The sequence below is a fragment of the Scyliorhinus canicula genome, chromosome 19, assembly GCF_902713615.1.
Source record: "Scyliorhinus canicula chromosome 19, sScyCan1.1, whole genome shotgun sequence".
NCBI lineage: Eukaryota > Metazoa > Chordata > Chondrichthyes > Carcharhiniformes > Scyliorhinidae > Scyliorhinus > Scyliorhinus canicula.
Genome location: NC_052164.1, coordinates 15,181,939 through 15,204,428, shown reverse-complemented (window position 1 = coordinate 15,204,428; position 22,490 = coordinate 15,181,939). Strand labels below are relative to the sequence as shown.

Below are 22,490 nucleotides of genomic sequence, written 5' to 3'. Positions count from 1 at the left end.
CTACTGAACCGGTGTCAATAATGACAATTAACCTACACCTTTCAGAACAAGCAATAATTATATTGCCAATCTACCACAAGCCCTCAATTCCTTTTGGCCTCAATGCATTATTTTATTTCTAACTTTCCTCAATCAGATACCTGGAGAGGCCATAAAACATTCCTTTGCATTTTCTGATTGCACTTAACTCTGCGCAGGAGAGGACTTTTGAACTGTGAGCTCTGATCAGTGTCTCTGAATCATACACAAGGAATCTGCAGGTCAATTAAACCAAGGCTAACTGAATGTCTGATGAAAATCCAGGTAATTATAGGCCACAGAGCTTGACGTCAGTGATAGTGAAATTGTTGGAAAAGATTCTCAGAGATAGGATCTATGGACATTTGGAAGTGAATGGTCTTATTAGCGACAGGCAGCCCAGCATGGTTTTGTATGAGGGAGGTCATGTCTCACTAATTTGATTGAATTTTTTTTTTTTTTAAAGGTGGTGACAAAAATGATTAATGAGAGAAGGGCTGTGGATGTTGTCTACATGGACTTTAGCAAAGCACTTGATAAGGTGCCTCATGGCAGGCTGGTGCAAAAGATTAGATCACATGGGGTCAGGTGTGAACTAGCTGGATGGATCCAGAACTGGCTTGGCCATAGAAGGCAGAGGGTAGCAGTGGAAGGGTGTTTTTCAAAAGGGAAGTCTGTAACTGGTGGTTTTCCGCAGGGATCAGTTCTGGGACCTCTGCTCTTTGTAATATATACAAATGACTTGGAAGAAAACGTAGCGGATCTGATTAGCAAGTTTGCGGATGGTACTAAGATTGTGGAAGTTGGGGATAGTGATGAAGATTGTCAGAGAATACAACAGGATAAAGATAGGCTGCAAAATTGGGCAGAGAAATGGCAGATGGAATTTAACCCGGACAAATGTGAGGTGATGCATTTTGGTAGATCCAATTCAGGTGGGAGCTATAAAATAAATGGCAGAACCATGAGGAGCATAGAGACACAGGAGAGATCTGGTCATGCAGGTCCACAGATCCTTAAAAGTGGCAGCACAGGTGGAAATGGTAAATAAAGCATATGGCAAGCTTGCTTTCATAGGATGGCGTATCGAATATTAAAGCTCGAAAATTATGTTACAATTATATAGAAGAGGGCAGCACGGTAGCATGGTGGTTAGCGTAAATGCTTCACAGCTCCAGGGTCCCAGGTTCGGTTCCCGGCTGGGTCACTGTCTGTGCGGAGTCTGCACGTCCTCCCCGTGTGTGCGCGGGTTTCCTCCGGGTGCTCCGGTTTCCTCCCACAGTCCAAAGATGTGCGGGTTAGGTGGATTGGCCATGCTAAATTGCCCGTAGTGTCCTAAAAAGTAAGGTTAAGGGGGGGTTGTTTGGGTTACGGGGATAGGGTGGATACGTGGGTTTGAGTAGGGTGATCATTGCTCGGCACAACATAGAGGGCCAAAGGGCCTGTTCTGTGCTGTTCTATGTTCTATGTAACGTTAGTTAGGCCACATTTGGAATACGGTGTCCAATTCTGGTCACCGCACTACTAGAAGGACGTGGAGGCTTTGGAGAGAGTACAGAAAAGGTTTACCAGGATGTTGCCTGGTATGGAGGGTATTAGCTTTGAGGAGAGATTGAATAAACTGGGATTGTTCTCTCTAGAGAGACGAAGGCTGAGGGGCGACCGGATAGAAATTTATAAAGTTATTAGGGGTATAGAGAGGGTGAATAGTTGGGAGGCTTTTTCCCAAGGCGGAAATGACAAATACAAGGGGGCACAAGTTCACGATGAGGGGAAAGGTTCAGTGGAGATGTGCGGATTAAGTCTTTTTACACAGAGGGTGGTGGTGGCCTGGAATAGACTGCCAAGTGAGGTGGTTGAGACAAGATACATTAGCGACCTTTAAGACTTATCTGGATAGGCACATGAAGACAGGGTATAGAAGGATTCAGGCGGTTGGTCGAGATAGGACACGTGATCAGGGCAGGCTTGTAGGGCCGAAGAGCTGTTCCTGTGCTGTATTGTTCTTTTGCAAGGTCAGAGAATGTCTCAGACAAGTTAATCATAGAATCCTTACAGTGCAGGCGGCCATTCGGCCCAACAAGTCTTTTGGAAAGAGCACCCTACTTAAGCTCACGCCTCCGTCCTATCTCTGTAACCCGATTTAACCTATTGGACACTAAGTGGCAATTTAGCATGGCCAATCCATCTGACCTGCATACCTTTAGATTGTGGGAGGAAATCCAAGTCACCCAAGGCCAGAATTAAACCCAGGTCTCTGAAGCTGTGCGACAGCAGTGCTAACCACTGTGCCACTATTCCGGCCTATAATACACGACAAATCCTGCAAAATACTATGCTTGGTGTAAGGATAGATTTTTAAAATATTTTTGGGGAATATTGGGTGGGATTCTGATGGCGCGTCAGAGTGTCCGCGCCGTCGCGAACGCCGTCGCGTTTCATGACGGTGTGAATGGGCCACTGGCAGCATTGATTCAGGCCCCGAAAAGAGCCAGCAGCGGGGCCGCGAGAAACGCGGTGAGCGTGGCACCAGAGCAGTGCCGTCATCGTGCGATGCCCGGATGACACGGCACCGCGTCATTTTATATGCGCGAATTGCGCACAGGCCTCAACACATGAGAGATGGCTGTGCCCCGCCGTGCCGCCCCCAGGTTGCGGGACAATGACCTGGAGACACTGCTGGACACAGTGGAAGAGCGGAGGTCGATCCTGTGCCCAAGACGTGGCACCCGGCCAGCACAGTCAGGTGCAACTGGCGTGATGTGGGCATCGCCGTTAGCGCTGTGGGGCACATCCCTCGTTCTGAACAGCAGTGCCACAGGAAGCTCCACAACCTCACGAGGACAGCCAGGGTAAGTACCCCGAGTTCCACAGAGCCACACCCCACCCCTTCCCCCCCCCCCCCCCCCCCCCACCTTGCTTGACTCTATTGCGGATCTCAAAATGCTGCCTCGTCTTAGATAATCTTACCCATTATGCCATCATGGTAAGAGGAAATGAAATGAAAATCGCTTATTGTCACAAGTAGGGTTCAAATGAAGTTACTGTGAAAAGCCCCTAGTCGCCACATTCCGGCACCTGGTTCGCAGAGGCTGGTACGGGAATTGAACCGTGCTGCTGGCCTGCCTGGATCTGCTTTAAAAGCCAGCTATTTATCCCAGTGAGCTAAACCAGCCCCGGAGCTCATATTGGTATCTTCGGCAGGCATAATATGAAGATTAGAGCTAGGCCACTGAGCAGTGAAGTCAGGAAACACGTCTTCAAAGGACAGTAGAAATATATGGAATTGTTTTCGCCAGAAGTTATGGATTCGGGGTCAAATGAAATCTTCTTGACCGAGATCAACGGATTTTCTTTACTAGATAAGGATAACAAGGGATGTGGATCAGCAAATAATCTAATTGAATTGTGGAATAGACTTGAGGCTGAATGACCTACTCCTGCTTCTGTATTCCGAGCATTGATAGACTATTCCACAGTGGGCACCATTATAGCAGCGCCAGATTCTGTTTTGACCTGACAGCACTCCCAGCAGGGGGCACTGGATAGCCACTGGAAGTGGCTAGCTTTCCATACTTTGGTTTGGCTCTTGGTCAATTGCTGCCACGGATACCACCAGCTAGTTCAGCAGAAGACACGAGACTGGACGCGGGTTCTGGTGTGCATTGCTGACCACTAGTCGATGCCTTTTCCCACCTAGGCATTTGCAAAGCTAATGGAATCAACATGTTACGTTAAGACTTGTGTGGCGCTGCTCAGCAGCAGTGCTCAACATATGGCAAGTTCCTGGGCTCAGAAATGGCAGGTTTAAATTGGAGCGGGTGGACAGAGAATAATCGGCAGCCAAGTTATCCAAAGGTGCTGTTACAGCTATAATTACAGCGGACAACTGGAAATTTGAAATAAAAACACAGCCAGTCTGGCAAATCTGTGAAGGGAGAAACAACAGTTAATGTTTCAGTCGAATAAAGTCATATTGACTCAAAAGGCTGTTTCTCGCTCCTCAGATGCTGCCAGGTCTGCTGAGCTTTTCCAGCACTTTGTTTTTTTCATATGTACTTTTATTGCTGGCTGTAGAATCCGGACTGGGGGTGGGAGCAGGGGTGGGGGATTGGCAGTATTTATTAAAACAAAACAAAGCTGGGAATACAAGGACAAAATCGACTCATGAAACCTGACTACGTTAAAACAAGCATCAGTGCAAGAACTTTTTTTTCCACACTTTATTAAACCGTGTCCACCAAATGGCAACAAAAATATTGATTACAAATCTCCATTTCTAAGAAGATTAAAAACTAGCCATCACAGTGTTCTGGGGTCTAGATTAGTCACACAACTGATATGTGAAATTTACAAATACAATCTTTTTTAAGGCAAAAAAAACTAAAAATAAAAAATAATTAATTACATTTAAATGCAACATTTTGAAAGTGTTTACACTCTGCAATATTCGACATATTTCTTTTAAACTAGAAAATGTCTGTTATAAAGGAATAATTACACACTTATTAGTCAGCCTTTAACATATAAACAACCTGTCTAAAGCAGCCTAACAGGTACAGGCTAGACAGACCCCAGGAGTAGCAGACACATTAATCCAGGTTAACAGCATCAATGTTCATGTCTGTAAACAACAAAGAAACATACAGGCCTGTGGCCTGGTATATGTGGCGATACAATACCAATTTTATCCTCTGCAACCCTCCTGGGAAGCAATGGCATGTAGCAGAATGGATAATGTAACACTACAATTCACTACTCATAATCCCCAATTGCTCACTAAACTCACATCAATAATTTTTACAGTCTTGACCTTAAAAAGCAGGTTGAAAAATCGTTGCCCAATGAAACGTTCAACACCTGGACCTGGCTTGCCTTTCTCTGCAATGTTACTTCTGCTCACGTTTCTATTTACTGTATCAATGGTCACATTGCCACAAACCAACAAATCAAGGATATCCCCAAGTAAAGTGCTCTTATACAGCATGAATGCTGAATATGGTTGTGTTGGTGCACAAGAGATGCAATCACATGGTCATGTCGGCTGTATCCTATGCAGCGAAGGCGGAATGCATTATTTATAGAACAGATCAAGATTTCAGGTTGGCATTGTAATTACAATTGGGATTAAAAAGCCATCCATCCCCCAGTAGCGGCAGATGGTATTAAACCGAAACACAATCCGATGTGAAGTAGCATAAGCCAACTGCACGTCAGCTTGCACCCACCTCACATTTTCCTGCACGAGAAAGTGTTTCTTTCAAACGTTAATACACGCAATAGAAAATTTAATTAAATGGAGGTGACAGGATTTTGATTACCAATTACTTTACAAAACAGAAGACTGACTGACCACGGTACACTTGTAAAACGATAGCAGTGTTACCCTGGCACCTGACTTTGGCGGGGGGGGGGATTTGTTTTTAAAATAAAGAGCAGGATTACACAAAACAAAGCTTGTTCCAAATCAATACTCTACACACAGGAGCACCTTAAAAGCCAGGCTGGGACCTAGGCTGTATGCACATTGTTTATGGCTACATCTTACCCCTCTCCATCTTCCCCCTCTCCATGTTAAAGACAAAATCAGTTAACTGTTTGACCATGCACTGGGCTGAAGACATTTTTGGATCATATATTGATACGTGTGTATTATGAGATACAGAAAGTCAAGACCAGAGCAGGCTGACCCACAAATCAGTCAATATTAATCAACATCAAGGTTCAGTGGTTAGGAGATTATTGCTGTACTTTATTTTGGAACTAAGTCGCACTTGGATCACACAGGACTCGTATTCAAAATCAGGCCCTGGTGGAATCGACTGCTGGTTTACTGCAATGTTACCATTCACACCGTTAATGAAAAGCGGCACCAAGAACCTAAACTCATGAACAGGTGCAAGAAAAGTGCCCAAGGAGTCAAATGTGCTCATTGCTCTGCTTTGTCAAGGACCGGCATGTCCTGCAGCCAGAGTTAAATGACGGCTGTGAACATTAGCAACGTCAGCAACACTGCTGAGCCAGCAGGACGCCCAACACAGGACTCTGATTAGCAGTCGAATTCTGTCCACTTCTACATGGATTCTTTTCCTTTCAAATTCTTAGAGAAAGACTTCTCCCATCGCTAAGCTTCGTTCCTTTCTTTCAGCTTTTCACTTCGGCTGTCCTGAAAAATAAGTTGGAGAACTTCAAATCTCAACGAACTGGAATCACAAATTATTTTATAAAAGTTAAATAAATGCCACAACGGCATTTTTATTAAATTTCAATGAAAGGCATTTGATTACTTTGAACATGAATATTCTGGTGTAATACAGTTAACCACACGATCTTTGGGTAAGGGAGAAGGAGAATCATCCTAAGTTTCTGATGCTGATCACTGTCCAGTGAACCTTACTGGAAACTACATGTACATCTTAGGTTAGGATATGTGAACTAGATTGCGTTGTCCTCCACAGCGAATCTGCCTGGCAAAGGCCACTGTTAAGGTTCATAATTGTTCAAAGTAGAATGGCTACTTTGGTGAGCTACTTCAGAGGGCCTCAGGCATCTGTGGGGATATATTTCAATAACTATCAACACATTTGGGATAGCTTACATGGCAAGTGTTTGATGTCCGGTTTTCCACCCAAGTTATCAGGAACTACACCAAGTGTTAACCAGGCTCCTTGTCACGTGAAAGGAACAGTGGAGGATGAAGGAGGGCAGATTATTCACTGCGAGGGCATGAGAGAAAAACCTGATGCCTGAAGTTCACATGCAGGCACATGGCCAAATTTCCTACTTTTCAATCCACACAAAGGACAATCAGAGTGTCCTCACTGGCTGGTATTAAAAGGACAACGGGAGAACTTCCTAGACAATATATTTCAGTACCATATCAAATGGTGCATTGATACATCGAGTCATAAGGGAGCCTTGCTGGAGCTGTGCCTTAAAATATACTGCCACTTAGAAACTCTTAGTGCATAAATCCTTTAAGAAAAACACAAAATCATTAGCATACATTACAAATGATAGAGATATGTAATCTAAATGAAAGAGAGAGACAGAAGAGAAGGTTGGAGAAAGAAATGGAGGGTGAGGGACACTGGAAGAGAAAGAAAAGACTAACCACCTAGTAGAAGAACAGTACTGGTAGTTTGGGAGAGCACAGCAGAGGGAACAAAATGAAAAGTGAAAGAATGAATCCTTGGCATGGGTGGGGGAAGCAATTGATGAAGAGAACTTAAAAGGAAACATGCTAAGGAGAGAGAGAGAAACATTAACATTATTACAGATTAGTAATACATGGATTATACAGTTATCTTTACATCAACATGATATTTTGCAGCTTCAGATGGGTGTTGTACCTAAGCTGCACGGAAACCAGATGACGGATGTATCAAGTACCTCAGGTGGCGGTGGTTTAACAGTAACAGGCTGCGATTGTCTCCGTGGAGGTGATGGTTTAGGCAGAGCCTGTTGCTGTACAGTGTTGTAGTAGGTGACTCCACCAAAGACCTGAGACTGGGCCTGACCACACATAACAAATAGTTAATATTTCTGTAATTCCTTATTTCCAATGTCAAACAGGATGTGCAACAAACAGGAAACATTTTCTGGGGTGCTTTCCTCAGCGGGTTACCATTTTTGTGGTGGGTGAATTAATGCATAATCACAGTTTGCAAAGTACAATAAAATCTTCAAATGTAGAGCGCAAATAAATACAAAGGCAACTTTGGTTAGAATAATGAATTGCACCAACTATGCTACTTTTGCACAAGCAGGAAGTGTGTGCAGAAGATGAGAAAGCTTTGGTGACCTAATTTGTACTGTTATGGTACATACAAATTACGAGTAGTCCCTTGAACCTGCTCCGCCATTCAATAAAATCACGGCTGATTTGATTTGGGCCTGAACTCCTTTCTGTTCTACCCTCTATACGTTATGGCACCCTTATCAATTAAGAATTTAAAAAATATTTAATGATTATAATAATATGACTTACTGGTCTCTGGAGAAGAGAGTACCACATACTCTCAAGACTCAGAGAAAATAATTCTCCTAATCTCAAAACAATCTCTGAATCTCTGTTTTTAAGCGCCTAGATGAATTCCATTAGGACCTGGAAACTTGTCCGCCTTTAATTCTAATAATTTTCTCAGTACCCTTTTCCCCAGTGATTGTAATTGTTTTAAGTTCCCCCTTCCCTTTCACCTTTTGATGCATACTTATTTCTGGGATGTTATTTGCATCCTCAACAGTGAAGAAAAATGCAAAATGTCTGTTTAATTGATTTGCCATTTCCTATATTCCATTATTAATTCCCCAGGCTCACTCTGTAGAGGACCGACATTCATCTTACATACTCTTCCTTTTTAAATACCTGTAGAAACTCTTGTTACCAATAGCTTTCCCTCATACTCTCTCTCCCTCATTTCCTGCTTTTTTTATTCTGTCCAATCTTCTAACCTGCCACTAATCTTGGCGGAACGCAACTTCTTTTCTTTCAATTTGACATCTTTTGTAACTTCTTCAGTTAACCACGGATTGTGCCTCCTTCCCCTAGAGTCATTCTTTCTCACTGGAATGTATCTTTGCAGAGTGTTACGAAATATCTCCTTAAAAGTCAGCCATTGCATCTCTATTGACTTATACTGCAATCCAATTTCCCACATGGGAGTGTAAATGTGTTTTAAGGTATTAGTCCAGTTTACAAAAAACTAAACTTTTGCATTTGAACAGCCCCATCTTAACAGGATGCACAAAACTAATTTAATCCAGTGATTTTCTTTTTCGATGTGCAGTCACTTAAGAATAGTGGTAACTGTTCCATTTACTTACAATCCATAGTCTGATTTGCTCTCCACTCTCTTGAAGATACTTAAGTTTGCAGTGAAATTGCAGTCAATGCTTAAAATGAAGGTAGTAAATATATTTTTTAAGTTGCTGTTGTTCCAAATGTGTATTCAAATTTTTGCCCCCATGGTAAAACTTTCCACATTGATAAATGAAAGGATCACATGTTCTGATTTAAAAAAAAAAAAATTTTAATTTAAATTTTAAAATTTTTTAAAGAGTACCCAATTCATTATTTCCAATTAAGGGGCAATTTAGCGTGGCCAATCCACCTACTCTGCACATCTTTGTGTTGTGGGGGCGAAACCCATGCAAACACGGGGAGAATGTGCAAACTCCACACGGACAGTGACCCAGAGCCGGGATCGAACCTGGGACCTCGGCGCTGTGTGGCCGCAGCCCTAACCCACTGCGTCACCGTGCTGCCCCGGATCATATGTTGTGATCTATAAACTCCTACGTATCAACCGTTTCCCTGCCGGCACCCTCACCTGAGTGGTTGGATAAATGTGAGGTGGAAGGGCCCCAGTTGTGTATGGATAACTGGGGTTTCCATAGTTCATCATTCCTGGCGTGAAGAAGGGAGGGGGCAGCACCTGAGGAGGGGGTGGTTGTCCAGTTGGCATTTGGACTTGTGGAGCGTAGAGACCAGGGTTGGTTAGGTGGCCAGGCGACTGATGGTGATTAAAACCTGGAACTGATAACAATCGGCAGTTAGCCAGAGGAACAAACTGACGGTAATTCACAAAGACTCCAAGGAATGACCCATAAACATGGTTACAAAAATAAAGCTGTGGTATGGGATGCTATGAGAAATTTTTTAAAAAACACAAAGAGCAATAACATAAATGAACAGATACAAAGATCCAAAAGAAATATTTTTAGAAATTGCTAAACGAAGAAAATATTCGGCTGTTAATGGCGAGACACTTTAAGTAGTCAAACGTGAATCCAACCAGATAGTCTATCTTCAACTGAGATTATTTTCTTTTTCCTTACCAAGTGCATCTGAATGCTAGTCAATCTCTCATTCTTGTTTCAAAAGAGTAATGTACCTGGGTGAGGAAGGTGCATATCTGGCTGGACAATCATGCCTTGGGGTGGTAGAGGTGTTGGACTTTCATTGTGGGTATATATTGGTCCTTGAAATTGTACTGCAAACAAAATCCACAGTTTAGATTATGCTGACAGGTCACAGCACTGGGAGCAGGGCACTGAAAAACTGCTTAAAGGCACTTACTTATTCACAATAAACTACTGTACGGATAATTTTTCCAGAGATATTGCATTAACTTAACATATTAATCCTTCAGAATGGGCTTTTCATGTTCACAGTTAGTTAAACAATGATCGGGAGCAAAATAATCATCTTCAACTTATTCTACTGAGTATCTCCCAAGAAAACGCTGTAAATGGTTCCATTTATACTGACTGCCCTTCAGTTCCTCTGCTATTTGATGTATTATGAATCATTGCGAAACACACACAATCTTTTTTTTGGAAGATTTCTTTTTCAATCCATTAGCAAAGTACTCTCGGATACATCTTACTATATTAGGTTCGAGGAGAAATCCATCTAAAAGCTGGATTGTTATTGCTCCCACGTTATTGCGAGTCAAATTATGAAGTTCGAAAGAAATCTTACTGGAATAATCTCAGTTGGTATTTTGTGATCCCAACATTCTAAACTAATATTAAACTGGGTTTGCCATTTGTAGGCCAGGTCATAGACAAAATTAGAAAGAAATCCTTTTACGTGGATCGTAATAATGTCCTTCCATGAGGCTGATGTGCATAGGTGCAGGGGCCGGAGCTGGTGCTGGTCCCAGGGCTGGTGCCGGTGCAGGTGGAGGGGGAGGGGGAGGAGGTGGTGGTGGTGGTGGAGGTGCCTCAGGGACTGGCCGCTGCCGTTGAGATGAGTAACGCTTTGCCCGTCTTCCTTGGTTACCCTGTAACACATTCAACCATTTTAAGTCAAATACAAGGAATTCAACAGGGGGGTGTGTATGCTGCATTGTCGTACTCCAGCAAACAAATCATGGCGCCACTTCCTCACTATTTCCATTCGTAACAATCTGTTTTTTCCCTTTCCCAATACCATCCTCTCAGAAACACTACATTATTCATTACGAATATCACCTTGCTTATTTACATGCTAGCGCAGCATGGTCTTACAAGTGCTTTGGTGATTTTCCAAAATAGTAATGCTTCGAACAATTACACATAGCAGCAATAATTAAGTATCTCTCAAGTCATGGGGACTAGGTTAAAATTATATGTCTATGGTTTATTAAATTGCCACAGCTTGTACTTTTACTTACTCGTTCACAGGATGTTGGCCAGCCCTTGAGAAGGTGGTGAGCTGCCTTCCTGAATCGCTGCAGTCCATGTGGCGCAGGTTTTTAAAAATTCTGCCACGGGTGTGGGTGTTGCTGGCAAGGTCAGCATTTGTTACACATCCCTAATTGCCCTTGAACTGAGGGCAGTTCAGAGTCAACCACATTGTTGTGGAGTTGGAGTCACGTGTGGGCCAGACCAAGTGAGGATGGCGGTTTTCCTTCTCCAAGGGCATTACTGAAGCAGATGGGGTTTTACAACAACGGGTGATAATCATGGTCACCTAGATTCCGGATTTAAATTCCACCAGCTCCCATGGTGGGATTTGAACTCATCTCCCCAGAGCAGTTGCCTCCAGATTACTAGTCCAGCTATATTTCTTCACCGCCATGTCCCACAGGTAGACCCACAGTGTTCTTAGGGAGGGAGACGCAGGATTTTGATCCACCTAGAATACTTCAGAAGATTTTATCTGCCACCTAATCCACAACAATCGCTGCTCATATAAATGTCAGAGTCTGTCAGTATTGAAAAAAAAACTTCAGCAAAGAGCTTCCAGAAAAATATGTTTGAAAAATAATACAGGTCAAATACCAACAGTCATAATGATTTTATACATAGCCATTCAATCATCATGGCACAACTGAATTACCTACAGTCCACAAATTACACCAATTGAAGGAAAATTCTGCTCAGCTTACCATTTCTTCCACCCGGGTAAACTGGGCAGGAGCAGCACCAATGTGTAATGAATTAGGAATTCCTGGAAGAAACACAGCCGTCAATTCCCACCTACTGTAGGGTGCTGAATGACTATCTATCAATTAGTAATATTTTCAGCAGCATCATTTTGCTTTAATGAATAGCATTTAAAGAAAGTGGTGTCACCATCAGCATTCTAGAAAAATAACAGAACTTGGAACTAATAATTCGAAAGACCAGTTGCCAATTGCACTTTCTCTCCCTGTGCTCACTTTCAATAAGTTTTGAATTCTTGTTGCACGGGCAGAATTTTGGCAAAATTACACATTTCTGACGTTGATAGCAGGGTTTAAAATCACTACCTGCACTATATCCCATACGATCTGGTGGAGTGAGCATTTCCCCAATATTACAATTTAAAAAAAAAAAAATTATATATCCTGACTGCTGCTTCAGATCACATTCTCTCAATCAGTTTACCTGTGGGAACTAAAGGAGGCGTTTCCATATTTATTTAAAATATTGTGTTTCAGTGCCTATCCTTAAATGCACTATAAAACATTTTTCCATGCTAACCGAGGCGGGTGTCAGACTATCAGACTAATGGAGGTGGCTTTTGCTTTCATTCCTTAGCAAGAACAAAACTGATCTATGATCACTGAGCGTTGAGTCATTTTGCACTCACCCTATGCTTTAAGGAGCCTCTACATCCCTTAATATAGCACTATTCCTCAACATGGGACAGTGGATGCTCTCCTGTTGATGAGTACTCGATCGCCTATTGTTAATATTATCATATTGCCTTGCTGTGCACAAATTAGCATCTGCAGCTCCTAAATTGCAACAGTGAGAGCACTTCAAAGGATGTAAAGTACCTCAGGATGCCCCACGGGTATTTTTGAGGACAGTGTATGGAGAAGGATTTTGAAGAGGGGGTAAGAGCTGGTAAACGGTAAAGTACTCAGAAGATGAAACCAAGCCAGGGGAGTGAGGCGATGGGATCTGGACGAAAGAGTCAACCCAAAAACCCTGGCCATAACATCATTATATGGGACATCCATAACTTTCCCACCTACAAGAAAAAAAATCACGCCTCAAGAACAAGCAGTTTTTTAAAAAAGTGTTAACTCCTCCCCCTTATGAAGAACACTGATGATTGGAACGTTATGATGCTGGTGCAGGCTATTCCAAAATGGTCAAGCAGAAAATCGAGCAGAACTTACCGCGGAGTTCTCGTGGTTGCACATATTGCGGTGGATTACTCGGTGTCCAGTTTTTCCCTGATAAATTAATCTGGGTCATCTCATTCTCTAACCCAGTCAGATTGGAGTCTACAGGTGGAGTCTCCCAGGAACCTGCCTTTGGTACAGGCGGAGAGACAGGCTGAACAGGGATCTGCTGAGTTGGAGCCACCAAACCTGGTACAGAACCGTCCTCCGCTGCCAGTGGCTTTCCTACCTCTGTGACCTTGTTCCTGGTCCTACGAATACGAGAATAGGATTTCTTTTCTATCATCTTTTCCTGTACCTGTGGCACAGTCTCAGCAGGGAGAGACTGATTTTGTTGGGGGGCATCTTCTCTTGCCACACCATTGTTCTTCACTGACCGTATGTTGTCTGTCACGATCACACTCTCCCTCAAATGACTCTGTTCAACATTCTTCACATCCACTTTACTTTCACTGGTAGGTAACTCTTCTGAAGAGTGATAATTTTGTGAATTATTTACTTCAGCCGGTATCATGGTATTACGGTCTTCATCATAAGCAGCATTTCTGGAGTAACTCTTTGCTGGCGATCTCCGCTCAGGGCCTCCCATTCTTCGGTTAAAAGTTCTTGCAGAAGGAACACTACTGCCAAGTTTTCGCATGTAAGGCCTTGGTGGTGGTTCATCCATCCAGTCAGGATCTCGATTTGGAGGACTTCTAAATCTTTTAAAAAGAAACAGAATTGTACATCAATGGTTCACGGTGCCAACAAGTTAATGTTTAAGACAAGGATGCCCACTGTCCCCGCTGCTGCTCGCCCTAGCGATCGAGCACATTGGACGGAATCATCGCGCTCCTGAAAGAGCTTGGCGCCTTTTCGGGCTACAAACTCAATATGAGCAAAAGCGAGATCTTCCTGGTACACCCACGGGGGGGGGGGAGCACTAACAGAACTGCCGTTTAAACAAGCCCAACACATGTTCCGCTACCTGGGATCTAAATAGCCCACGACTGGAAAGAGATCCACAAATGGAACCTCACCAGTCTGACAGAGGAATTAAAAAAGGACCTGCAAAGATGGAACACACTCCCACTCTCCCTCGCAGGGAGCCCAGCCAATCAAAATGAACGTGCTGCCCAGGAACGTCTTCCTACTTAGATCCATCCCGATCTACATCATCAAGGCCTTTTTCAGAGCACTAGACAAACTAACCATGGCCAACGAACAAGCAGAAGAATAGCTAGGTAGCCAGAAATCAGGGGAAAGTAGCCGAGGTGGGGGAGGGAGGGACAGACCGGGCGGGGCAAGGGGGTAGCAGCTAGACCTAAGAGAACAGAAAGGCGAACCACAGCAGAAGGGGAGGGGTGGAAGAGGGAGGAAACAGGGAACAATAGAGGGGAACGAGTCAGGTGGGGGGGGGGGGGGGGGGGGGCAAGGGAATGACAGCCGGGAGGAGGGCACGGGAAACAATAACAAACCTGGCATCTACAGAGCAGAGCAGAAGGAAAGTCCAGGTGAAAGACAGGACGAACGGCTGAAGCGGAGGTGATCGCGAGACGAAAACGCAAGCGAAAATCGTCCAGTAGAAGCAAGCGACAACACCAGATCCATTTGTATATTGCCCTCTGTAGTTGTTCTGTATTTGTTTCCCCGTGGCTCAAATGTATATGTACCCACCCAGTTCTCCCCCATCCCCCGCCCCACAAACAGATGCCGACTTATGTGCTAACAACAAAACTGCCTATTGTAAAGAGCTGCTGTTGTTGAGCTAGCACATAATACCTGACCAGTTATTTTATTCTAACTTTTTTGTTGTTTGTTTTGATTTTTGTGCGTATTCCCTTCTCTATGTATATATATACGTATTCTATTTTGTGTACATAACGGTAAATATATATATATATACACATTTTATATATGTATACTTTATTCAAAAACCCAATAAAAAACATTTATAAAAAAAAGTTAATATTTAAGTTATGTACGACTACCAATTGAAGGCAGGCTTGTTCTCCCCAATCCACACTGGTCATTGATGAAGAAAAAACATCCAAGTATTTACATCTATAATGATAAAGCCTTGGATATGCACAGCATGCAAGGTCATGCTTCTGTTCACTCCACTTTTGACATGTTGAGGACTGCCTCTTGCCTCAACTTGCTTCTTACTCGGTCTCCTTCTTTGGGCTCCAAGGTAGGCGGTGCAGTTGATTATTTATCCATGAGAAATTCTCAGTCCATCTCCAACAAAGATGAAAAACTGGGCACCCAGATGAAGATTTTGCTGTCTTGGAGATCTGCATTCCCAAGCAATTTCTATTCTCTAATTCTTCTCAACCAGAAATTATCCTCTGCCTTCCGCCGATTTGCACTTCCACCGTTTGGCTATTTCTGCATCCGAGGCAGACGGGATGTCTCAGCTGCCTCAGAATCAGCAACCTGCCCATCTCCCCATTACCAGCTTTCAGACATTCAGGAATCCACCACCCAGTGTTGCCAGGCTGTAGGACTTGCTTCTCACGACTTTGCCCCAGCCCAGAAACAAATGCTGACAGACTCCAGTGCTTCTTTCTGATGCCACCAACGCCCAGGTATCTCCCCTCATCAGAGACCGAGTCCAGGAACTCCCAAAAGCAGTTTCTCTCAAACTTACTAAACAAGAGATCTTCCACCCACAATTACTGTACTTTCAAGCCATCCAAAGCCTCTATGAACTACACATTGATGCAACCCCCAACATCCACCCCCCCCCCCCCCCAAACACCCCCCCATATTATAGTTTCAGGCTGAGAAAGGAGGGTTTGGGCTAGTGGAGTAAGGGGAAGGCACTAAGAGAATGGTAGTTGAGGGGAGAAGAAAGTATATTAGTAAATGTACATGAATTAAAACCGATGGACTCTGAGAAAAAGAAATGCGCGGGATTAAAGTTGTACTGTACTTTTCATTTCATCAATGCACCGAAAACTCAATGATTCCTGAAATGTTTCAAACCTTGGCTTTCTTATCCTTCGCGGCCTTATTTCATCAGGATTTCGGTCCGATCGAATGTCATAACCATACAAGGAAATAAGTTCATCTCGGGATTTAGGTCCTTGTTCATCTTCTTGGAACCTATCGTGCACCCATCGCCCTTCATCTTTCCAAAGCTTCCGCTGGCGGACTTTGGGTCTGTAAACAGGAGAATAAAGCTCAACACTGACCACTTCAAAACCAATCAGGGTTTTCACAACCACATCAGTTAATATTAAACCACAAACAAACCAGCATGAATAAATATTGAAAACCCACACATCTTTTGCACATCATGATCTGCACCCGTGGAATGAACACACTACAGGATTCAGTCTTAAATTTCACAGCCATCTGGATATTAAAAGGACAGTTTACAGATTACTTAGTGTTGTACTCTTTGAGGGTTGTATTTTAATTAATGGTTGCTAAGATGTTCACTGTTTTAAAAAGGTTAACTTGAATTCATGGAATAAACATTATTTTGCTTTAAAAAATACTTTTCCATTTGTGCTGTACCACACCTGTAGAGTGGGCCGTTGAGAATGTGAAGCAAGGGTTAATAGCTAGAACAAGCCAGAATTAATGGAACACATTAGTGGAAAGTTACAAATAAGGGAGTTGTTATTGAATTCGTGAGCCGACTCATGACTGTAAGCCAAATAGCCTTGAGAAACAAGGAAGATGGCTGGATGACGGAATATGAAATGTGGGAGCCGTTGATACTGTGGCTAAACACCTGCTGTTTTTGCTAAAACTACTGCATACTCATGTGCCAATATATAACCTCAAAGTCTGTAAAATCATGTATCGAAATTATGGCAATAACAAGTTAATTATGTATTGGATCTATGGTAAAAACAAGCTATGCTTTGTAATGGGGGCAAGCTCAAGTGAATGTAAGGGACAGCCCTCTTAAAAAACATATAAAGAAAGGATGTTTTGAGCAATATTTTGGCACTCTTAGAGGTGGTTCTTTGGAATACCTAGAGGGCTGCCCTGATCGCAATAAAGAATATTCTAAAGTACGAACGTGTTCGAGACCGTTTCTTCCGGACTGAGAGACAAGTGAATTAGAGACACATTCACACCGTGTGCTCCCCATACCACAATCTATTAAAAGTTGTGGGTCAGGTGAACTCCATGATACACTTTGGGGTTCTCTAAACCCTGGCCCATAACAAATGGCACAGTAAATGATACTGTGGGTGCAAATATCTGCACTTGCTATGTGCAGCTTGATTTATTGAAATGTGCCAATTTTGCAATTAAATGTATGTGTGATAAATCAATTACCCTGGATAATAGCCATGTTTTGTTTGAGCAGCATGTGGGACAGTGGTTAGCACTGTTGCTTCACAGCTCCAGGGACCCTGGTTCAATTTCGGACTCGGGCGACTGTCCGTGTGGAGTTTGCACATTCTCCCCGTGTCTGCGTGGGTGCTCCGGTTTCCTCCCACAGTCCAAAGATGTGCGGGTTAGGTGGATTGGTCACGCTAAATTACTCCTTAACTGTCCAAAGGGTTGGGTGGGGTTACTGGGTTACAGGGACAGGGTGGAGGCATGGGCTCTTTCCAAGGGCTGGTACAGACTCGATGGGCTGAATGACCTCCTACTGCACTGTAAATTCTATGATTCTATGGCATTGGTTAGGTGCAAAAGTAAGAAGTCAAGAAAACATTTCATTGAGCCCACTCTGGCAAAGATTAAATGTGAATAGAATTAAATATTAATGGATTAATGGCAATGTGTTTGGACAGTCGATTTCTACACAAGACCAATTACAGATCAACCACAAAACAGAAACAAATAGAAGACCACAAGATGTAGAAGCAGAGGTCAGCCATTCGGCCCATCAAGTCTGCTCTGCTCTACAATGAGATCATTATTATTACTATGACTGATTTGGTCATCCTCAACTCCACTTGCCTGTTTTATGCCCAGAGCCCGAGATTCCTTTACTGATTGAAAATCTTTCTATCTCAGTCTTGCACATACTTAACGACCCAGTCTCGACAGCTCCCTACGGTAAATAATTCGCCAGATTCACTACTTACAAGAACTAATTCTCCTTATCTCAGTCTTAAATTAGGGCAGCACGGTGGCGCAGTGGGTTAGGCCGGTTGCCTCACGGCGCCGAGGTCCCAGGTTCGATCCCAGCTCTGGGTCACTGTCCGTGTGGAGTTTACACATTCTCCCCGTGTTTGCGTGGGTTTCACCCCCACAACCCAAAGGTGTGCAGGGTAGGTGGATTGAACAAGCTAAATTACCCCTTAATTGGAAAAAATGAATTGGGTACACTAAAATTGTAAAGAAAAAAAAAATCTCAGTGTTAAATGGGCAACCCCTTAGTCTGAGATGATGCCCTCTGGTCCTAGATTCTCTCACAAGGGGAAACCACCTCTCAGCATCTACCCTGTCAAGCAACCCGAGAATCCTATATGTCTATATTTTTACAGTAAGAAATCTTACAACACCAGGTTAAAGTCCAACATGTTTGTTTCAAACACTAGCTTTCGGAGCACTGCTCCTTCCGCAGGTGAATGCTCCATTCAGAGCACTGCTCCATTCACCTGAGGAAGGAGCAGTGCTCCGAAAGCTAGTGTTTGAAACAAACATGTTGAACGTTAACCTGGTGTTGAAAAATTTCTTACTGCGCTCACCCCAGTCCGACGGCGGCATCTCCACATCTATATTTTTATGAATAGATTCAAGAAAATACTTCAAAAATTAAAACTAAAACTTGTGGCTCAGTGAGTAGCACTCAACATGTGCACTCACTTCAAAATACTTCATTGGTTTTAAAGTGCTGAGAGACATCTGTTGGTGTGATCGTGAATTAACTAATATTACAGGGCTTGGATAATTGCTTATGTTGCCATCTAAATATATGTCAACCAGAATTTAGAATATTCCTGCATGCCCGTCATTCCCGAGCACTGAAAAGTCCCAAGTCATAAATTACATATTCTAACTGTAACATTGGTGCATGTTTCTTCTTCATGACCTCTCAGCAGCCTTTGGCATGGCCAATTATATCATCGTCCTCTGACAACTAGCCTGTGATTTACACTTCATTGGAACTGCCATTGCTTTCTCCACTCTTAACTAGCAGAACATCTTCATCAATGGGTTTTATTCCTGTTCATTACCCGTGGGACCTATTTGGCCCCTTTCTCATCTTTATACTGCCCACTGGCATCGCCCAAAGGCATGGGGTTAGTTCTTCTATGCATTTCCTGACGATACTCAACTCAACCCCCCTGCAGCAGGATCCCACTCTTCATTTGACATCTAACATAGGATGAGCTCCAATTTCCTCCCAAAAAACAGTGGAAAAAGCAACCCCATCATCTATGGCTCCCATCACAATCTGTTGAGCTATGCCACAGGCTCCAGCCCCACCCCAAGCATCACCTCAGTTTGAACCAGACTGTTTGCAAACTCATTGTTCTATTTAACTCCAGCTGAATTTATGAACCCATATCCCCTTCATTATAAAGATTATTTATGCGCAGCTTTGTGACTTCACCTACCTCCATCCAGTTGCTCCTGAAGCTCTCATTGATGCCTTGGTTACCTCCAGACCCAACTGCAGTCTTCTAATGTCCTCTTGGATGGCCTCCCATACTCCATGCTTCGCTAAACATTAACTCTTCCAATACTTTGCTACCCAAATCCAGGCCCCCACCAAATCCTGCTCAAACAACATGACTGCTCATGTTGACCTCCACTGGCTCATGGTCCACTAACACCTCAATTTCAATTCGCATGTTTAATAATTCCTTGTAGAATTCCTTCATTGGCTTCCTCCCCTGCCCCACGGCCCCAGGACGCACTATTCCTGGCCTCATGTATCCCTGCCTTTACTTCGGCCCACCATTTGCAACAGGTCCCCAACTGCCTAGGCCCCATGCTCTGGAATTTCCCCATTAACCCCACCCACTCCATCCCCCATCACCACCTCCTCCCCTCCAAATTTCTCCTTAAAACCCATCCTTTATTAAGCTTCGAGACTAAACAGCTAATATCTGCATCTTTTGTTTGGTGCTGATTATTAACCAATTATCCCTCTATGAAGGATCTTGGGAAGTTTTTTGTTCATCATAAGGTACTGTATAAATACATGCAGTCATTAGCTATTCTGCATATCAGGAATTTTATGGGAAATACCTTATTCATTTTCAATCCTTTGGTTAGTATGTACTTACTGGAAGACACATAGCTAAATTATTAAACTTGCTTTCTCCAAAATGAGGCAAGATGATCTTATAGTTTTAGTCACAGGGGGTAATGCACTCTCCTCACGAATGCCCCCTCTCCCAAAGTGATTTGGTTACCTGAACATTACATCAATAATTTAAGATTCCTAATTTTTCCAGAACATGTAAAGCTCAGGCTTAAACCGCACAAGCAGGAACATTATCCATTACAAACCTCACTTCCTCGGGTTCAGTATGCCCTCGGAGATCATGTTCAAAGAAGAGTCCTTTCCGTGGGATGTAGGCAGGGTTTTTTCGATCCTCATCATCGTCCAGTTGCCGCCTGTTCTTTTTACCTATTTTATTTTCAACAGGTTCTGTACTTTCCTGCAGGAAAAAAGGAGAAAGGTAAAATGACTTGACATGAAAGCAACAATCTGCAGGGCAGGAATTAAGCAGCTTTCAACTATACTGATTTTTAAAAGGCTATAGCCGCAACAAGTTTCTGTAACTTGGCCAAATGGTGTCACTCTTGAGTATGGCTTTTATTGGCCCCAATGTATTCTTAAAAATCTCGTTAAAATTCCTTTTCTCCTGAAGCCATTGATCTCTTGTTGCAGATAATAGTCCCACAGATAGCTTACACTTTGTGTAAAGTTTGGCAATGTGTACCTTCTGGCTACACTAACGCAAGCGTCATAGTCCAGCCTAGTATTGTCCTAGTGTGATGCTCTTTCACACATACACTTCACCAGCAGTCAATGGATACAGATGAAAAGCAGGATCCCTGGCCAATTTTCTCCTTAACTCAGAGGCTCCGAGCTCAATTGTAGCACTCTACGTGAGCTTAGTACAGACCAGCACTGTACCTGGGGTCTTCCTGAACCTATTGAAAAAGAATTTCTCCTAGAATCTTGGCCAACTTTACTTGCTCAAAGTCACCAAAAATGGATTAACTGGAAAAATGACCTCTGCATTTGCCTGCATAGTAAGTCATGATAGTGTAAAATAATGCCCTAATTGTGAAGTAGTTTGAGATGTTTCGAAGAAAATTGATGAAATGCTGTACAATGTTAGCTTTATTTTTCTTTAAAACGCATTTTATTCAAACTTGTATCAAAGTAGGTTACAGCAGATAAACACCCCGGGAAACATTCTTCCTAACAAACAACTATACAGTTTGAACAGATTTTTTATCCTCATTCCCACTCATTCTCGCCCGAGTCACATGCACCCTGTGCACTACATTAAACTGTATCAGGCTCATCCTTGCACAAGAGGTGGTCCCGTTTACCCTTCGCAGTGCCTCACTCCATACTCCCCAATTGATTCCCCCCTCCCCGCAGGCACCCCTCTTGGCCTTCTCCCCCACCAACTCACCGTTCACAAGCATAACCTGCTAGCACGGCTGCCCCTGCCCAAAGGCACATCCTAATGACCTCCTCCTCCCTCTCTTCCTTCCCCCCCCACTCCTCAGTTCAAAGAAGAAGGCCTCCTTCTGCTCCCCCACCCAAACAAGTACTTCTCTTAACTCCAGGTAGCCTTCTCCAAAAGCAAACAAACAGATGTTAAACACAAACAGTCCCATAAAACAGGAGGGGGATGGGAACATCCATCCCCACATAAACTTTTCACCCCTACAACTCCTTACAATCTCAACATTAAACGTAATTTTTTGTGGGGGGCCCCACATAAAAAGGCAAAAATCCCCCAATCCCTACGCCCACTTCAAACATGCTCCCGACCATTACCTAGTGCCAGCACCCCGGTTCCCAAGCATTGTCCACTCAGTTCTCCCCCAGTTTATGCTCCTTAATTAAGTCTTCGGCTGCTTCTAGGGACTCAAAATAATACTCCCGGCCTCCGAACGTCACCCATAATTTCGCTGGGTAGAGCACCCCAAACCTGATCTGCCGCCGGTACAGCACCACCTTGACCTTGTTGAAACCTGCCCACCATTTTGCCAACTCAGCTCCGATGTCCTGATAAATCCGGACGTTATTTCCCTCGCAGTCGCAGCTACGCTTCTCCCTAGCCCACTGTAGAATTTACTCTTTCTCCACAAATTTATCGAGTCTCACGATCACCGCCTGCGGCGGCTCCCCAGCTCTAGGCTTTTGCCTCAGAGACCTATGCGCTCGGTCCACTTCAGGTGCCTTATCTAGAACCCCTT

At 43.5% G+C, this 22,490-nt stretch overlaps 1 protein-coding gene across 4 annotated transcripts in view; it reads right to left on the bottom strand.

Moving 5' to 3' along the window:
• Nucleotides 1-4,226: 4,226 nt before the first annotated feature.
• Nucleotides 4,227-22,490, bottom strand: part of casc3 (casc3 exon junction complex subunit) — a 32,974-nt gene continuing 14,710 nt past the window's right edge. For 3 of the 4 annotated variants that reach the window (XM_038778659.1, XM_038778661.1, XM_038778662.1), the window contains 9 exons: nt 20,553-20,704; nt 16,098-16,274; nt 13,122-13,828; nt 11,898-11,959; nt 10,616-10,808; nt 9,915-10,013; nt 9,351-9,556; nt 7,371-7,533; nt 4,227-6,184 (listed from right to left, as the gene is read on the bottom strand). In XM_038778659.1, coding sequence (XP_038634587.1) covers nt 6,171-6,184; nt 7,371-7,533; nt 9,351-9,556; nt 9,915-10,013; nt 10,616-10,808; nt 11,898-11,959; nt 13,122-13,828; nt 16,098-16,274; nt 20,553-20,704 — 1,773 coding nt within the window. In that variant the 3' untranslated portion in view covers nt 4,227-6,170. The remainder of the gene's footprint in view (nt 6,185-7,370; nt 7,534-9,350; nt 9,557-9,914; nt 10,014-10,615; nt 10,809-11,897; nt 11,960-13,121; nt 13,829-16,097; nt 16,275-20,552; nt 20,705-22,490) is intronic. The other variant, XM_038778660.1, reaches the window with a different exon arrangement.